The 14395-nt window shown below is 41.8% G+C and overlaps 1 protein-coding gene across 1 annotated transcript; it reads left to right on the forward strand.

Moving 5' to 3' along the window:
- Nucleotides 1-14: 14 nt before the first annotated feature.
- Nucleotides 15-8584, forward strand: SELENOK (selenoprotein K). Its single transcript, XM_075833900.1, has 5 exons — nucleotides 15-173; nucleotides 1020-1110; nucleotides 4009-4092; nucleotides 5573-5662; nucleotides 7886-8584. Exons 1-5 carry the CDS (start codon nucleotides 155-157, stop codon nucleotides 7887-7889), a joined length of 288 nt encoding a protein of 95 aa, XP_075690015.1. The 5' UTR covers nucleotides 15-154; the 3' UTR covers nucleotides 7890-8584.
- Nucleotides 8585-14395: the final 5811 nt, after the last annotated feature.

Here is a 14395-nt window from a genome sequence, read left to right on the forward strand (position 1 = left end):
AACCAGAAACTATTCCTAGATGATAGGTCAACGTTGCTACGGAAGATACGTTTCAAAAATTGCAGCCAATCAGCGGCTTCCACCTCCTGGGTCATGTGATCAGGATATCCGTAAGACCGACAGAGACTGAGTCACCATCTGGAGAAGCCAAAACATGGTGTATATCGCGAATGGTGAGAGCAGGCGGCGGCTATGTACTCATATGTAGTGTCTGCCTATATCTAGCCAATGTTGTGGGGCATGGAGTATGTATGTATGTATGTATGTATGTATGTATGTATGTATGTATGTATGTATGTATGTATGTATGTATCTCCATCCATCTTTACATGATGAGAGTGGTAGTATATCACTTAATGGGCACCTGCACTTATCAGCATTAAAACCTATACTAACTACAATAATGCAGAGTAGTGAGGATTATGATGACGTGTTAGTGGGTTTCCGTAACGCAGTTGTTCAGGCTTATAATGGTATTCAAGTGGTTGCCATTGACGTGCTTTATCGCCATGAATGGCGGGGGCAGATTTATTTTTAAACAATAACTTTTTATGAAAGTTTTGGTGAGATTTATACATGAGCGGGGACATTTTTATTTGTGTTCAGGAATTATATAAATATTTATTATTGAAAGCAGCGTGACATGCGCCGTATCCTCCCAAAAGGCGCCGGCTTCGGAACAATTCTGTGCTAATCCTTGTTCATCGCCAAGTGCGCCTAAGAAAGATTTTAGAAAAAGTTGACAAATCTGTCAGACCCTGTACCGGGGGGAGGCCACATCGTTGTATTCAGTCATTTCTTATATATAAACCTATATGGCCGCCATTCTAGCCCTGACAAGAATCATCACCCTGTCAATTGTTTCTTCTTCTTCGAAGCACGCCACCGCTCCCGCCAAAAATGTAGGACTGATGGAGGAGGGAGAGCCGGGGGGTGTCGAAGGTGGAGCTACACTTTAACATCAAATTTTTTTGTAATAACTAATATGTTAACCATTATATATATATTTTTTTTTTTAGGACAAGTATTGGATGGTCAGCGGAGATCTCCATGGAGGCTTTCCTTTATCACAGACATGTTCTGGGGAATATCGGACTTTATCGTCTTGTTGTAAGTATCAGCCTGGTTAGTTATTTAGCGGTATCTGGTATCTCGGCAAGTGATGGGATGGCTAGGATATACCATCGCTTGTTGATCAGTGGGGGTATAATTGCAGGGACCTCTTGCCAATCACAGGGATATAGGGGCCGGGGACGGAGGCCTGATGACTATTTGGTCTGGGAACTGCGATTTGGCACTGTTCAATGGAATTGTAATGCCTGGACGGTGCCTGCACTACAAACTCGCCAGTACGGGGAAAGTATATGGAAATACTCCATGAAATCATAGAAAATTAAATTTCCACGTCTCTAATAGGATAGTAATGGAGTCTCGACTAAAGGCCTTATTACGCCGGCCAAAATTGCAACGATCGCCGATCAACGAAACCGCTCGTTGATCGGCGCTCGTCTGCTACTGTCACACAGAGCTATGGATGGGTCATGAGCGGTTGTTACTCCGATCGCTGGTCTCCATACATTATTATGTCGGCAGTCGGTCTCCCTGTTTACACAGGGAGATGTGCTGCCGACAACGATAATATTTCAGTTTTTTAAAACGATATGATCAGCAGATGAATGAGCGTTTGCTCGATCATCTGCTGATCGCTGCCCTGTAGGGCAGCTATCGGCAAGGAGCATTATATGAACACTTGTCTGCCCGATAATTGTCCAGTGTAAAAGGGCCTTAACCCCTTAGTGACCACTAATACGCCTTTTCACGTGAGTCACTAATGGGCTTTAGGCTAGGCTGACGCCTTTTCACGTCAGCCTAGTCTAAGTCCTGCACGGGTCTCCCGTGCAGGCAGGAGCCGGGGCTCTGCTGCCTGATGACAGCTGAGCTCCTGCTCCAACGCCCGCGATCGAAGTTTACTTCGATCGCGGCCGTTTAACCCGTTAAATGCCGCCGTCAATAGCGACCGCGGCATTTAACTTTGTTTACAGAGGGAGTGCGCTCCCTCTGTCACCCATCGGCGGCCCGCGAATGCAATCGCGGGTCTCCGATGGGCTGTCATGGCAGCCGGGGGCCTGATAAAAGCCCCCAGGTCTGCCCTGGACATATGCCTGTTAGGACGCGCCGGAGGCACGTCCTAACAGATTGCCTGTAAGATTTACACTGACAGGCAATAATGCTCTGGTATACGAAGTATACCAGAGCATTATAGCAGCGATCGGAATATCGCACAGTAAAGTCCCCTAGTGGGACTAATAAAATAAGTCATCAAAGTGAAATAAAGATTATTAATAAAAAGTACAGTAAAAAAATAAATCAATTTTTTTCCATAAAAAGTGGTTTTATTTAGTAAAAATGTAAAAAAAAAAAAAAGTACACATATGTGGTATCTCCGCGACCGTAATGACTCCATTAATAAAGTTAATATGTAATTTAAACTGCAAGGTGAACACCGTAAAAAAAACCCGCAAAAAACCATGGCGAAATTGCAATTTTTTTCCCATTGCCCCTCAAAAAAGTCATAATAAAAATGAATCAATAAGTGCCATGCACCCCAAAACAGTACCATTCAAAACTACGTCTTGTCCCGCAGAAAACAAGCCCAAAAAATCACTACATTGATGGAAAAATAAAAAAATTACGGCTCTTGGAAAGCGACGATTAAAAAATAAATAATTTTAGTTCAAAAGTGTTTTTATTGCGCAAAAGTCGTAAAACATAAAAAACCTCTACATATGTGGTATCGCGGTAATCGTACCCACCCATAGAATAAAGGTAACATGTTATTTACGTCGCATAGTGAACGGCGTCAATTTAAAAACGCATAGAACAATGGCGGAATTTCAGTTTTTTTTTTATAATCCCCCCCCCCAAAAAGGTTAATATAAAAATTATATGTACCCAAAAATGGTGCTATTAAAAAGCACAACTAATCCCGCAAAAAAACAAGTCCTCATACAGCTATGTAGACGAAAAAATAAAAACGTTATAGCTCTTTGAATGCGACTATAGAAAAACGAATAAAATAGCTTGGTCATTAGGGCCTAAAATGGGCTGGTCACTAAGGGGTTAAGAGTCCCAGGTAGTGTTTATATTTCAAAATCTCACTGCCAGATACTAAACGAATTTTGAGGCAGACTTTGACCTGCCGGCAGAACACTTGCTGCGTTTTTCTCAGCGTCTTTCGCCATTGTGCGCCGCAGGCAATAACCACCATTATAAAACGCGATCTCTGCCTCCAGTTGATGTCAATGGGAGGTCAGAGACGGAAGTGCCCGAAGAAAGGGCATGTCGCTTCTTTTTCCCCGCGAGCGTTTTTTACCATAGTCAATGGGAGGCGTTTCTTGGTGTGGTTTCCGCGTCAAAAACAGCGCCAAAATACTGTGTGGACTAACCCTAAGGCTTAATACACACTGGTCAGATTTGCTTCGGATCTTACACTCAGATTTGCGCAGGTAAAATCCGCAGCGGATTACAGTGCACGGTAAGTGAATTTGGCAAAATCTTATCAACAAGCTGCGGAAATTTTCCAAGCGGACTTTGACTTGCGTTGCGAGATTTAAAATCCGCAGCATGTTTGTTCTGTTGCAGCTTTTCTTCATTGGGGATGAAAAAGTCCACCATCAAATCCGCAAGTAATCTTGTGTTGCAGATTACCTGCCGATCCGCTGCAAAATCCACGGGTAAAGAAATTACATTTCAAGGACTGGAACATCAAGAGTCTTTTCCTTTTTTACAGCTACTGAGTGGAATCCGCAGAGGAAAATTGCAACATTTCTGTGCGAGTTTGTCTTGCGGATTTGCCACCTAAAATCTGACTTGTGCGGATCTAGCCTATAGTTGGGACAACATTGCAAATGACATTACTGGAAATGAATCCGTAGCACCAATATGATGCAGAATAGTAGGTGAACCTGTAAGGAATGCTGCGTTCTAATTATTATTATTTTTTTTCAGTTTTCAGAGTATGATTCGACCTGACTTAACAAGAAGAGGGTGTTCCAACTCTATATCCAGTTCAAGATATGACGATGGAAGAGGGTAATGTGTTACTTACTGTTCATACATGGTTGTTGCCCCATTAACTGTATTACTAAAACTGCATATGAGAAAAAAAATAGTTTTTTCCGTGACACTTTTTTTTTGTTAAATTCCCGGAAATCAATAGTACAAGCCTAGATAAAAACGTTACACTATATCTTATTACAGTAAAATGCTCCTTTCTCTACTTAACCGTCGCCTCTTCCCCTCTCTCCTGCCTCATGCACTGTCTGCAAGGCGCTCCATTAGGATCCATCATTTTTGTTTTTTTTGTATTTATTTATTACCGCAAATTTCCCTTGCAGTAGCCGCTGCAGCGTAAATGCAGAATTCGATTACATCAACGTAATATGTGGTTGGAGGCCAGTCTGCCAGAATATAAGCCACCGTCCGCACTGTCTCTCCACTCTGGCTAATAGATTGGGGGACTCCCCCCTCTATGATGTCCATAGTCTCTTCGTGAAACATATCAGGGGTTCTCCAGTTGGGACAAATCTTTTAAAAAGCTTCCTAGAATTGTGGCTTGAAGAAACCATGTTGCTTATTGACGAATAATTTTTCCCATTTGGCATGCAGTGGTTTTAAAAAAAGAAAAAAAAGAAATTAATTTTTTGCCCGATTTGTGACGCATCAGAATCCATGCTCAAAAATTGCCCCAAATCTCCCTCCATTGATTTCAATGGAGGGTAGAGGCGGGTAAAAAAAAAAAGGCTTGCATTTCAAAATCTGTCTCAAAAATCCTGAAGGAATTTTGAGGCAGATTTTTATTGCTTGTCAAAAAAATTCTGTGAACATACCCTGTGTGCTGCTATCAACAATGATTTTCTAATGCTGCATAAAAGAGCAGATCAGCCAATGAAGAAGCGTTGGCCCGATCATTGGTCCGTGTAATAGAGCCGTAAGGCTCTGCTCTCATCTGCGTTGAAAGTCTCTGTCGCAGAATCCACGAAAATAGCGCAGCACGTAGCGCTATTTTGTCCTCTATTTTAACGGCTCGTTACAGTTATCAGAGTTCTGTCCTGTAATGACATCAAGTAATGCATCCATCCCACGACCAGAACAGATTTTTATCCGCTGAAAGTTTCTATTGAATAACTGCAAGCAGAGATCTTGAAAACCATGAGCAATTGATACAGAGTGTATTGGAACTGCATAACTTTTCATTGTGCAAAACAATAACATTTATTTGCTGAAACCAGTCCTTCTCCAGAAGAAGGTAAACATCTCTCTAGTGCCACCTATTGGAGGTAACTTCCCTGTAATTCAATGTCTGAGCCATGAAACATGACTAGGGACTGTCGCCGAGCCAGAATCTGCTCAAAAAGGAAGAGAAGCCCTTCTGTAGACAGCCGTTTCAGAGTTCTTTCCCCTCGTCGGTGCAGAGCAGGGTGCTCCGACTAAGCTCTCGGGGGAATTTAGTAAGTGCTTGTACCACAATAACTCTAAAACATCTTGGTCTTGTATACTTTATATATTGCAGTCCTCCAGGAAATCCGCGTCGTAGAATGGGACGAATCAACCATGGCTCCGGCCCCAGCCCTCCGCCAATGGCAGGAGGTGGATGAGGAAGGTATGCTGCAATGTGACATAGCCTGCAGTCGATCATTATCCCAGTGATTCTTGTCTTGGTGCTCTAGTGACTGGGAACATTCTTTGGGGTCACTCTGGTGGTGCTCTGGATCACATCCTTATAATGCATTAAAAAAGTTTAAACTTCTTAAAAACTTTTGACTTGTCATAGTGAGTGACAGGTCAGAAGTTTTGATCAGTGGGGTCCGAGCAGTGAGACCCCCACCGATCGTTGAAACAAAGTGGCGGAATTGCTTGGTTGAGCGCTGTGCGACTTAATGTCTGCTTGACTTTTCCCGGTGTACGGGCTCAATAGAAATTCTTAGTCCGTACACCACTCACTCAACTAGTATAGGCGATCATAAACGAAACGGTACAGCGCTCACCCTAGTGCTTCTGGCGCTTAGTTTAAGCGATCGGTAGCGGTCTCGCTGCTCGGACCTCCATTGATCACTTCTGACATATCAAAATTTAAAAAAAAGTTTAGTTACCCTTTAACAAAAAATCTAAATCACTACATTAAACCATATTGAAAGCGTTTTCTGGTTTTATGTCAAAATAAAGCTTAATCACTGTATAAATGCAAAGTTCTACATATTTCTAATACACTTTGGGGGAAATTTATTCTTGTATTTCCGCCACACTATTGGCATTAATAAGTCACAAATTATGGCACTGACATAACGCCAGTCCAAGTAAATTTCCCCCTTTTATCTTTCAATTTCTTATCATTTTCAAGATGTTTGCTGTCAGTGAATGAGGACACTCTAGTTTACATTCGGAGGCAACAATCCTGTACATGCCTAGTACTGCTCTCAGCTGAGAAGGGGATACAATTGTATGTAGGCAATGCTGTGTGAGGACCTGTTTATAGCTTGATTTGGCACTACATATGCTGAAGGTATCCTTAGTTTCCCATTCACCATGCGTATGCCAATAAAGTGTCCTCCAGGTCGTATGCGTTGGCATACCTTTTTGTTTGTAGTATTGAATAGCATAGTAGACTACATTATTCCATACAAGGCATACAAGGAAATATAGTTAAAAAAATGTATAAACGGAGTGGTTCACTTTTTTTTTTTTTAACTACCGTAGCCGATCAGCTGTACGTTGGAGGTATACGTCGGGAGGATCTTCTGAGCTGAGAGGAGAATTGGCTATTTACCAATTTGCTGCCTCTGAATGTAAACATGAGTGTCCTCATTCACTGACCGTAAACAAATATCTTGAAAATTTAGAGGAGTTGAAAATTAAAGTATATATAAGAAAGTTGCCAGACTTTTCATTTATAAAGTGGGTGCATGCAAATTTATTTTTACCCCCCCCCCCCCCGTAGAGAATCTTTTGGTAAAAACTCAAAAGTAACCCCTTGCTGCAATTTAAAAAAAAAAAAAAAAAAAAGCCACTAATCAAAGAAACACAAGACAAAAGGAAAAAAAATCACCAGGAAAAATGGCACAAAAAACTTGGAATTTTTCCTAAAAACGCTGTTTGTGAAGGCAGCTTAAAAACAGATTTCCCCGTATAGACGGAAACAAACATATAAAAAAATGTAGTCACTCCTCACCCAAACAAACAAAGACATTCATACCTATATGGACATTATACTATATAAAATAGAAACTAAAATAAAGAAATAATTGCCCTACCCATATGCTCCTGTAAGGGCTCATTCACACCTGCGTTCCGGGTTCCGTTGTTTGGCTTCATCATAGGATGGAGCACAGGATTGATTATAATGGGTTCCATTGGGTCTCTGTCGGGGTTTTCTGTCATACTGCCGGATAAAATAGCGGCATGTTCTGCTATTTTGTCTGGTAAAAACAGCAGAATCTGTGAGGAAGCCCCTAATGGAGGCTCCAGCGCGGATGTAAACAGCCTCTAACATAAACGATATGTCGTCTCTTCTACACGACTTTATAGACGCTATTTGTTTGGATACACGCAGGACACGAGCCAGAGACACGCAGGACCCACTAACACTGAACTTGTCAGTTTCGCGGGACTGACGGATTCAAGTCTTGGTGAACGATACAGCTGCTTTGTCTACAAAATACAGAGCAGCTGTATCTCAAAAAGTAAAAATAATTTTTAATAAAAACTATTTATAAAGTTATACCAAACACACTGACCTTCTTTTATTATGTATTTTAAAAAAAATTGCATTTGAAGGTGTATATTGCCTTTTACATTTTTTTTAATAGAACTTGTTTTTATGTTGCAGGTAAATGCCTGCTCCTGGAAGCCGGCAACTAGAGAAGAACATGAAGTAGTCAAAGGGGACGAGGAAAGAGCACGTTCTACTTCATGTTTTTCTCCACGTGTGCAATGCTCTGCGGCCATGCAGATGTATGATGTTGTGCTGGGCAATCCTTATCCGGGATCCAGTGCGACTGATGAAGCATATGTAAAACTGTAAATGTACTTTTTGTAGTACTCGGTGTCTTTAACCATTAGAAGGTATGAACGGAGGGCGTGATGTCAACTGTATAATCCCAGGGTCTGAAAAATCGGAAGTCTTTTTTGATGTCGGCTCTGGAAACCGTCACAGCACAACCCCAGTTAGCAGATCATCTCATTTATTTTCATGTAGGCCTTACCAGCATTATAATTGGTTCTGATATACTTACCTACCAAGACTACCTTCTTTTTTTTTTTTTTTTTAAATCTTTCATTGTTCTGTACTTTTCCTAGAAATACGAGTATAAACGTGCAACATATTTATATTAATGTAAATATTTTGTTCAGAAATTTTGCGCATGATCTGTTTTATTGGCATATGAACATTGCTCATATTACTGAACAAATTAATTTAATCTGCAACAAAATAGACAAGTTTTTTTTGTCCCCTTTTGAAGACATTAATGTCATTGTGTCTTTCTCATATTTTTAAAGCTGTAAATAAATATTTGTGATAAAGTGACTATGACTTTTCATGGCCTATTTTAAACCTCCTCATCTGGGGTTTTCACATCTCAAGGATGTATGGCATATTCACCTCTGTGATCCCCGCTTATCGGAAGAGCGGGGTCCCCTGATCCTCATTTCTGGAAAGTGGACGCCAGCTGCATAGAATATGCCATCAATTCTTAAAATGGGGAAAACTCCTTTAATTGTCTGGTAATGTTTGAGTAAAAGACATGTAAACATTTATTCTAAAACATATTGCTGTTTTTACATGATTAAAAAAAGGTTCATAAAGCTTCATGGCGGTTCAATAAGGTTCATGACGTGATTAAAGAAAGGTTCAATAAGCCCAAGTTCACATTGTGCGTTTCACTGTGGTTACATAGTTACATAGTTACATAGTTAGTACGGCTGAAAAAAGACACATGTCCATCAAGTCCAACCAAGGGAAGGGAAAAGGGAAGGAAAAATTTCTACACATAGGAGCTAATATTTTTTTGTTCTAGGAAATTATCTAACCCTTTTTTAAAGCCATCTACTGTCCCTGCTGTGACCAGCTCCTGCGGTAGGCTATTCCATAAATTCACCGTTCTTACTGTAAAGAAGCCTTGTCGCCTCTGCAGCTTGAACCTTTTTTTCTCCAGACGGAGGGAGTGCCCCCTTGTTTTTTGAGGGGGTTTTACAAGGAACAGGATATCACCATATTTTTTGTATGTGCCATTAATATATTTATATAAGTTAATCATGTCCCCCCTTAGTCGTCTTTTTTCAAGGCTAAATAGGTTTAATTCTTTCAATCTTTCCTCATAACTTAAATTCTCCATGTCCCTTATTAGCTTCGTTGCTCTTCTTTGTATTTTTTCCAACTCCAGGGCATCCTTTCTATGAACTGGAGCCCAGAACTGAACTGCATATTCTAGATGAGGCCTCACTAATGCTTTGTAAAGTGGCATTATTACATCCCTGTCCCGTGAGTCCATGCCTCTTTTAATACACGACAATATCTTGCTGGCCTTTGGAGCAGCTGATTGACATTGCATGCTGTTATTGAGTTTATGATTTACAAGAACACCCAGATCCTTCTCAACAAGTGACTCCCCCAGTGTAGCTCCCCCTAGGACATATGATGCATGCAGGTTGTTGGTACCCAGATGCATAACTTTACATTTATCTACATTAAACTTCATTTGCCAAGTGGACGCCCAAACACTTAGTTTGTTTAAATCTGCCTGCAATTCACAAACATCTTCCATAGTCTGAACTATATTACATAGCTTGGTGTCATCTGCAAAAATAGAAATAGTGCTATTAATCCCATCCTCTATATCATTAATAAATAAGTTGAATAATAGTGGTCCCAGCACTGAACCCTGGGGTACACCACTTATAACCGGTGACCATTCAGAGAAGGAATCATTGACCACAACTCTCTGGATACGGTCCTTGAGCCAATTCTCAATCCAATTACAAACTATATTTTCTAAACCTATAGTCCGTAATTTACCCATTAGGCGTCTATGGGGGACAGTGTCAAATGCCTTTGCAAAGTCCAAAAACACTAAATCCACAGCGGCCCCTCTGTCTAGACTTCTGCTTACCTCTTCATAAAAACAGTCTATTTGTAAAAGCCAATAAAAGGAAAACTTTGCCATATACTCGCCTATCCTCTGGATAGGCCATCAATAGCTGATGGGTCATGGTCCGACTCCCAGGACCCCCGCCAATCAGCTGTTTTGAAAGGGCCGCATGCGCTCGTTAAAGTGAATGAGAGAAAAGGCTGCAATACCTGTGAATCACCACTAAATGTGTGTCAACGATTCAGTGAGCAAGAAGAATTGAATCGTATGAGCGCTGCCGCCCCTTCAAAATAGCTGATCGGCGGGTGTCCCAAGAGTCGGACCCCCGACTCCTGGGAGGATAGGCCATCAATTTTTTTTGGCTGGAAAATCCATTTAATTTTAGTTTCATTCACATGCCTGTAAGGGTATGTGCACACCAACGCCAAATACGTCTGAAATTACGGAGCTGTTTTCAGGAGAAAACAGCTCCTGAATTTCAGACGTTTTTACAAGTGCACGCGTTTTTCGCGGCGTCTTTTACAGACGTAATTGGAGCTTTTCTTCATTGGAGTCAATGAAAAACTGCTCCAAGAAGTGTCCTGCACTTCTTTAACGCGGGCGTAAGTTTACGCGCCGTCTTTTGACAGCGACGCGTAAAATGACACCTCGTCTGAACAGAACATCGTAAGACCCAATGCAAGCAAAGGGCAGATGTTTGCCGACGTGAAAAAAAACCAAACACTTTGGTATTGCTGACACAAACTTTCTTTCTGTATTGTCTGTATGGACAGTGCAGCAGGTTGTGTGTGCGCTTTATGGCATTTGAAATGAATGGGAGTCAATTAATAGAGAAAGTGAGGGAGTACGCCCACCTAAACCATGGGCTAGGGAGTGACAGGGGAGCTGTGTACAGAGCCTTATCTACATGTATAGTGTTGCAGTAATTAAAGAGGACCTGTCACCAGGTCCTAACATCTTATGTACATGCATTACCTTTACCCCACTCCCTCCCTGTTTTTAGGTGCGGTTTTACTTGTGCCCCCCTCCCCCCCCCCCACCGTTCCTAAGTAATTATTCTCCATACTTTAAGCGTCTGATATGGTAATTCACCGCAGTCAGCTAATGTGGCGTAAACTACAGTGAATCTCCTCTCCACTGCCTCTGATGCGGTCCAATCAGCACAACGAAGCTCATGACAAGCTTTGCCTAGCCAGACCTCGCTGGGAAAAGACTTTTGTCCTAATCTGCCCTGCGCTGATTGGACAGTATCAAAGGTAGTGAAGATGGCTCCATCCGAGGAGATTCACTGTGGTTCATTCCCCATTGGCTAACTACAGCAAATTACCGCATCAGACGCCAAAAAGTACCAGGTCCTCTTTAAATCCCATGCCCTCTAATGATACTGAGATGACTCTGTTCATGTTGTCCCCGTCTAGACAGCAAAGCCGAGCGAAAGCTGCAGAAAATAGAAAGTGTCAGCCTATACTTACTGATAAAGTGGCCAGTGGGAAAACTGGTATAGATTTTTTATTATATGCATAGTCACATAAAAAAAACAAATGACCCTGATTTAAATAATTTGTAGCCTTTTAGATAATGCATTGCCTTTCAGAGCTTAAACATGAGAGCAGTGCACTACTAGAAATAATGTGCACAAAACAGGCAGAGAATAATTCAATAACACTAAGGCTGGGTTCCCATGTAGCGTAAATGCTGTGGAATATCCGCAACAGAATTCTGTGTGGACATTCCGCAGCATTTATGGTATGTTCACATGGCTTATTTTCGGGACGTAAACGGGCGAAAAATCGGAAGCAGAACGCCTCCCAACATCTACCCATTGATTTCAATGGTAAAAACGGCGTTCTGTTCCGACGGGGCGTTTTTTTTTGCGCGGCCGTTTTGAAAAAACCGCCCGTGAAAAAGTGCATGTCACTTCTTGAGTCGTTTTTGGAGCCGTTTTTGTTGACTCTATAGAAAAACAGCTCCAAAAACAGCCGTAAAATATGTGAGTTGCTAAAAAAAAAAAACAGCTGAAAATCAGGAGCGGTTTTCCCTTACAGTAGCAGCAAAGTGAATGAAATTTAGAAGATCTCATGCCCACGCTGCGGAAAAAAACAACCGCACAAAAGTCGTGCGAAAAGTGTTCTGCGGTGCATTTTTCATTTCCACAGCATGTTGATTTATGCTGCGTGTTCGGTGCGGAGATGCTGCGTGTTTGGCCCATAGACTTCAATGGGGAGCAAAAATTCCACAACAGATTTATGTTTATGCAGCGGAAATGCAGTTAAAACTGCTGGAAATTCGCAGGTGTACATATACTTTGCTATAACTAATGTTTAACACTAAATCCGCAGGTATAACCGCTGCGGAAAAAACAGCGTTTCCTCAGCAATATGAGCAGAAAAAACGCACTGTTTGGTGCGAATTTCTGTAAGATTTACCAGCGTTTTTCTAGAGATTCTGCTGCAGATTTTCTGTTGCAGAAAATCTGCAGCGTATCCTGTGTGTGGGGACATACCCTTAGGCTATGTTCACACGCTGAGTCAAAAACGTCTGAAAATACGGAGCTGTTTTCAAGGGAAAACAGCTCCTGATTTTCAGACGTTTTTTAAGCCGCTCGCGATTTTCGCTGCGTTATTTACAGCCGTTTTTGGAGCTGTTTTCTATACAGTCAATGAAAAACGTCCCAATAAGTGTCCTGCACTTCTTTTTCGCGGCTGTTTTTCAAAACGGTCTCGTAAAAAAACGTTGCATCGGAAGTCAATGGGCAGATGTTTGGAGGCGTTCTGCTTCTTATTTTTTTCCGTTTACGGCCCGAAAAACGTACAGAAATAGGCGGTGTGAACATACAATTTCGGTGCGCCTGTAATTAGATAAGGAGGCCCAATACTCTCCACCGAGTGGTGTCTTCAGAAGCAGAGAAAGCGGCGGCAGCAGTTTGGAGGCAGCTGCTTGTTACGAGCCCTGTGATCTTGTTTACAAGCCAATAAGCTGCAAAAGAAAAGCAAATGCAATCTCAGGCTTTTTAAAGCTTCACCATTGCAGTGGACTCAGAAGAACATTCATCCATCCGCACGCAGACCTCTGTACGTATTAACTGCCTCATATCCCAAGAACATACACTGAGAAGTTAATGCGGAGTCTTTGTTGCAGGTTTAAAAACATATTTTTGTGCAAACCGAATTAAAGGAACGTTCCTGGCTGATTCCAAAACTGATACAGTGTAATACGACTAGTGCAGGGCCTGAGGGGCGGTGCTTGACACAATGATACAAAGAACACCAAAAAGAAAATTATACGCTGCCCCCTTATGCCCTGCGCTAGGCATAACACAGTGGCCCACATTTACTAATGCTGTCTAAGGCCTAATTCACACGAGCACGTTCGTTCGTGATATACTGACCGCATGTCGGCAGTTTTTTCCGGACCGAACACACTGCAGGGAGCTGGGCTCCTAGCGTCATAGTTATCTATGAAGCTACGAGTCCCTGCCTCGCTGCGGGAAAACTGTCCCGTACTGTAATCATGTTTTCACTACGGGTCAGTTTTCCGCAGCGAGGCAGGGACTACTAGCATCATAGATAACTACGGCTCCCTGCAGTGTGTTTGGTCCGGAAAATACTGTCGACATACCGTCCGTATATCACGGACAGAACATGCTCGGGTGAATTAGGCCTAATCGCTAAACAGCATCAACTTAGACCAGGCGGTCACAAATTTACCACAGTGGTGCATGCTGCATGATATTTTTGGTGCATGTTGCACTTTTTTCTTCCTTTTGATTTGGCTTATGTTTCGCCAGCATTGTGCCAGGTTCTCTTACGCGTTTTTGGAACTGGGTGCATTTTAGACCATGCCCTTGTCAATTAAGTCACCCTATTTCCTGTTAAGATATGCCCTCTCTTCAAGACACTTTCAAAATGTGTCTAGTGAGGCGCAAACATCAAAGTTATGCCAAAATTTGGCAACGTTTTCGACACTTTGTAAATTCAGACACAGTAGTACATCTCTATCTATCTATCTATCTATCTATCTATCTATCTATCTATCTATCTATCTATCTATCTATCTATCTATCTATCTATCTATCTATCTATCTATCTATCTCTTTGTGTAATAACCTTGCAGTACCTTATAAACTATATGGAAAATACACTATATGGACAGAAGTATTGGGACACACCTATTAATCATTGAATTCAGGTGTTTCGTTCAGTCCCATTGCCACAAGTGTATAAAATCCAGCACCGAGCCATGCAGTCGCC

This window comes from Rhinoderma darwinii, chromosome 7, assembly GCF_050947455.1.
Source record: "Rhinoderma darwinii isolate aRhiDar2 chromosome 7, aRhiDar2.hap1, whole genome shotgun sequence".
Taxonomy (NCBI): domain Eukaryota; kingdom Metazoa; phylum Chordata; class Amphibia; order Anura; family Rhinodermatidae; genus Rhinoderma; species Rhinoderma darwinii.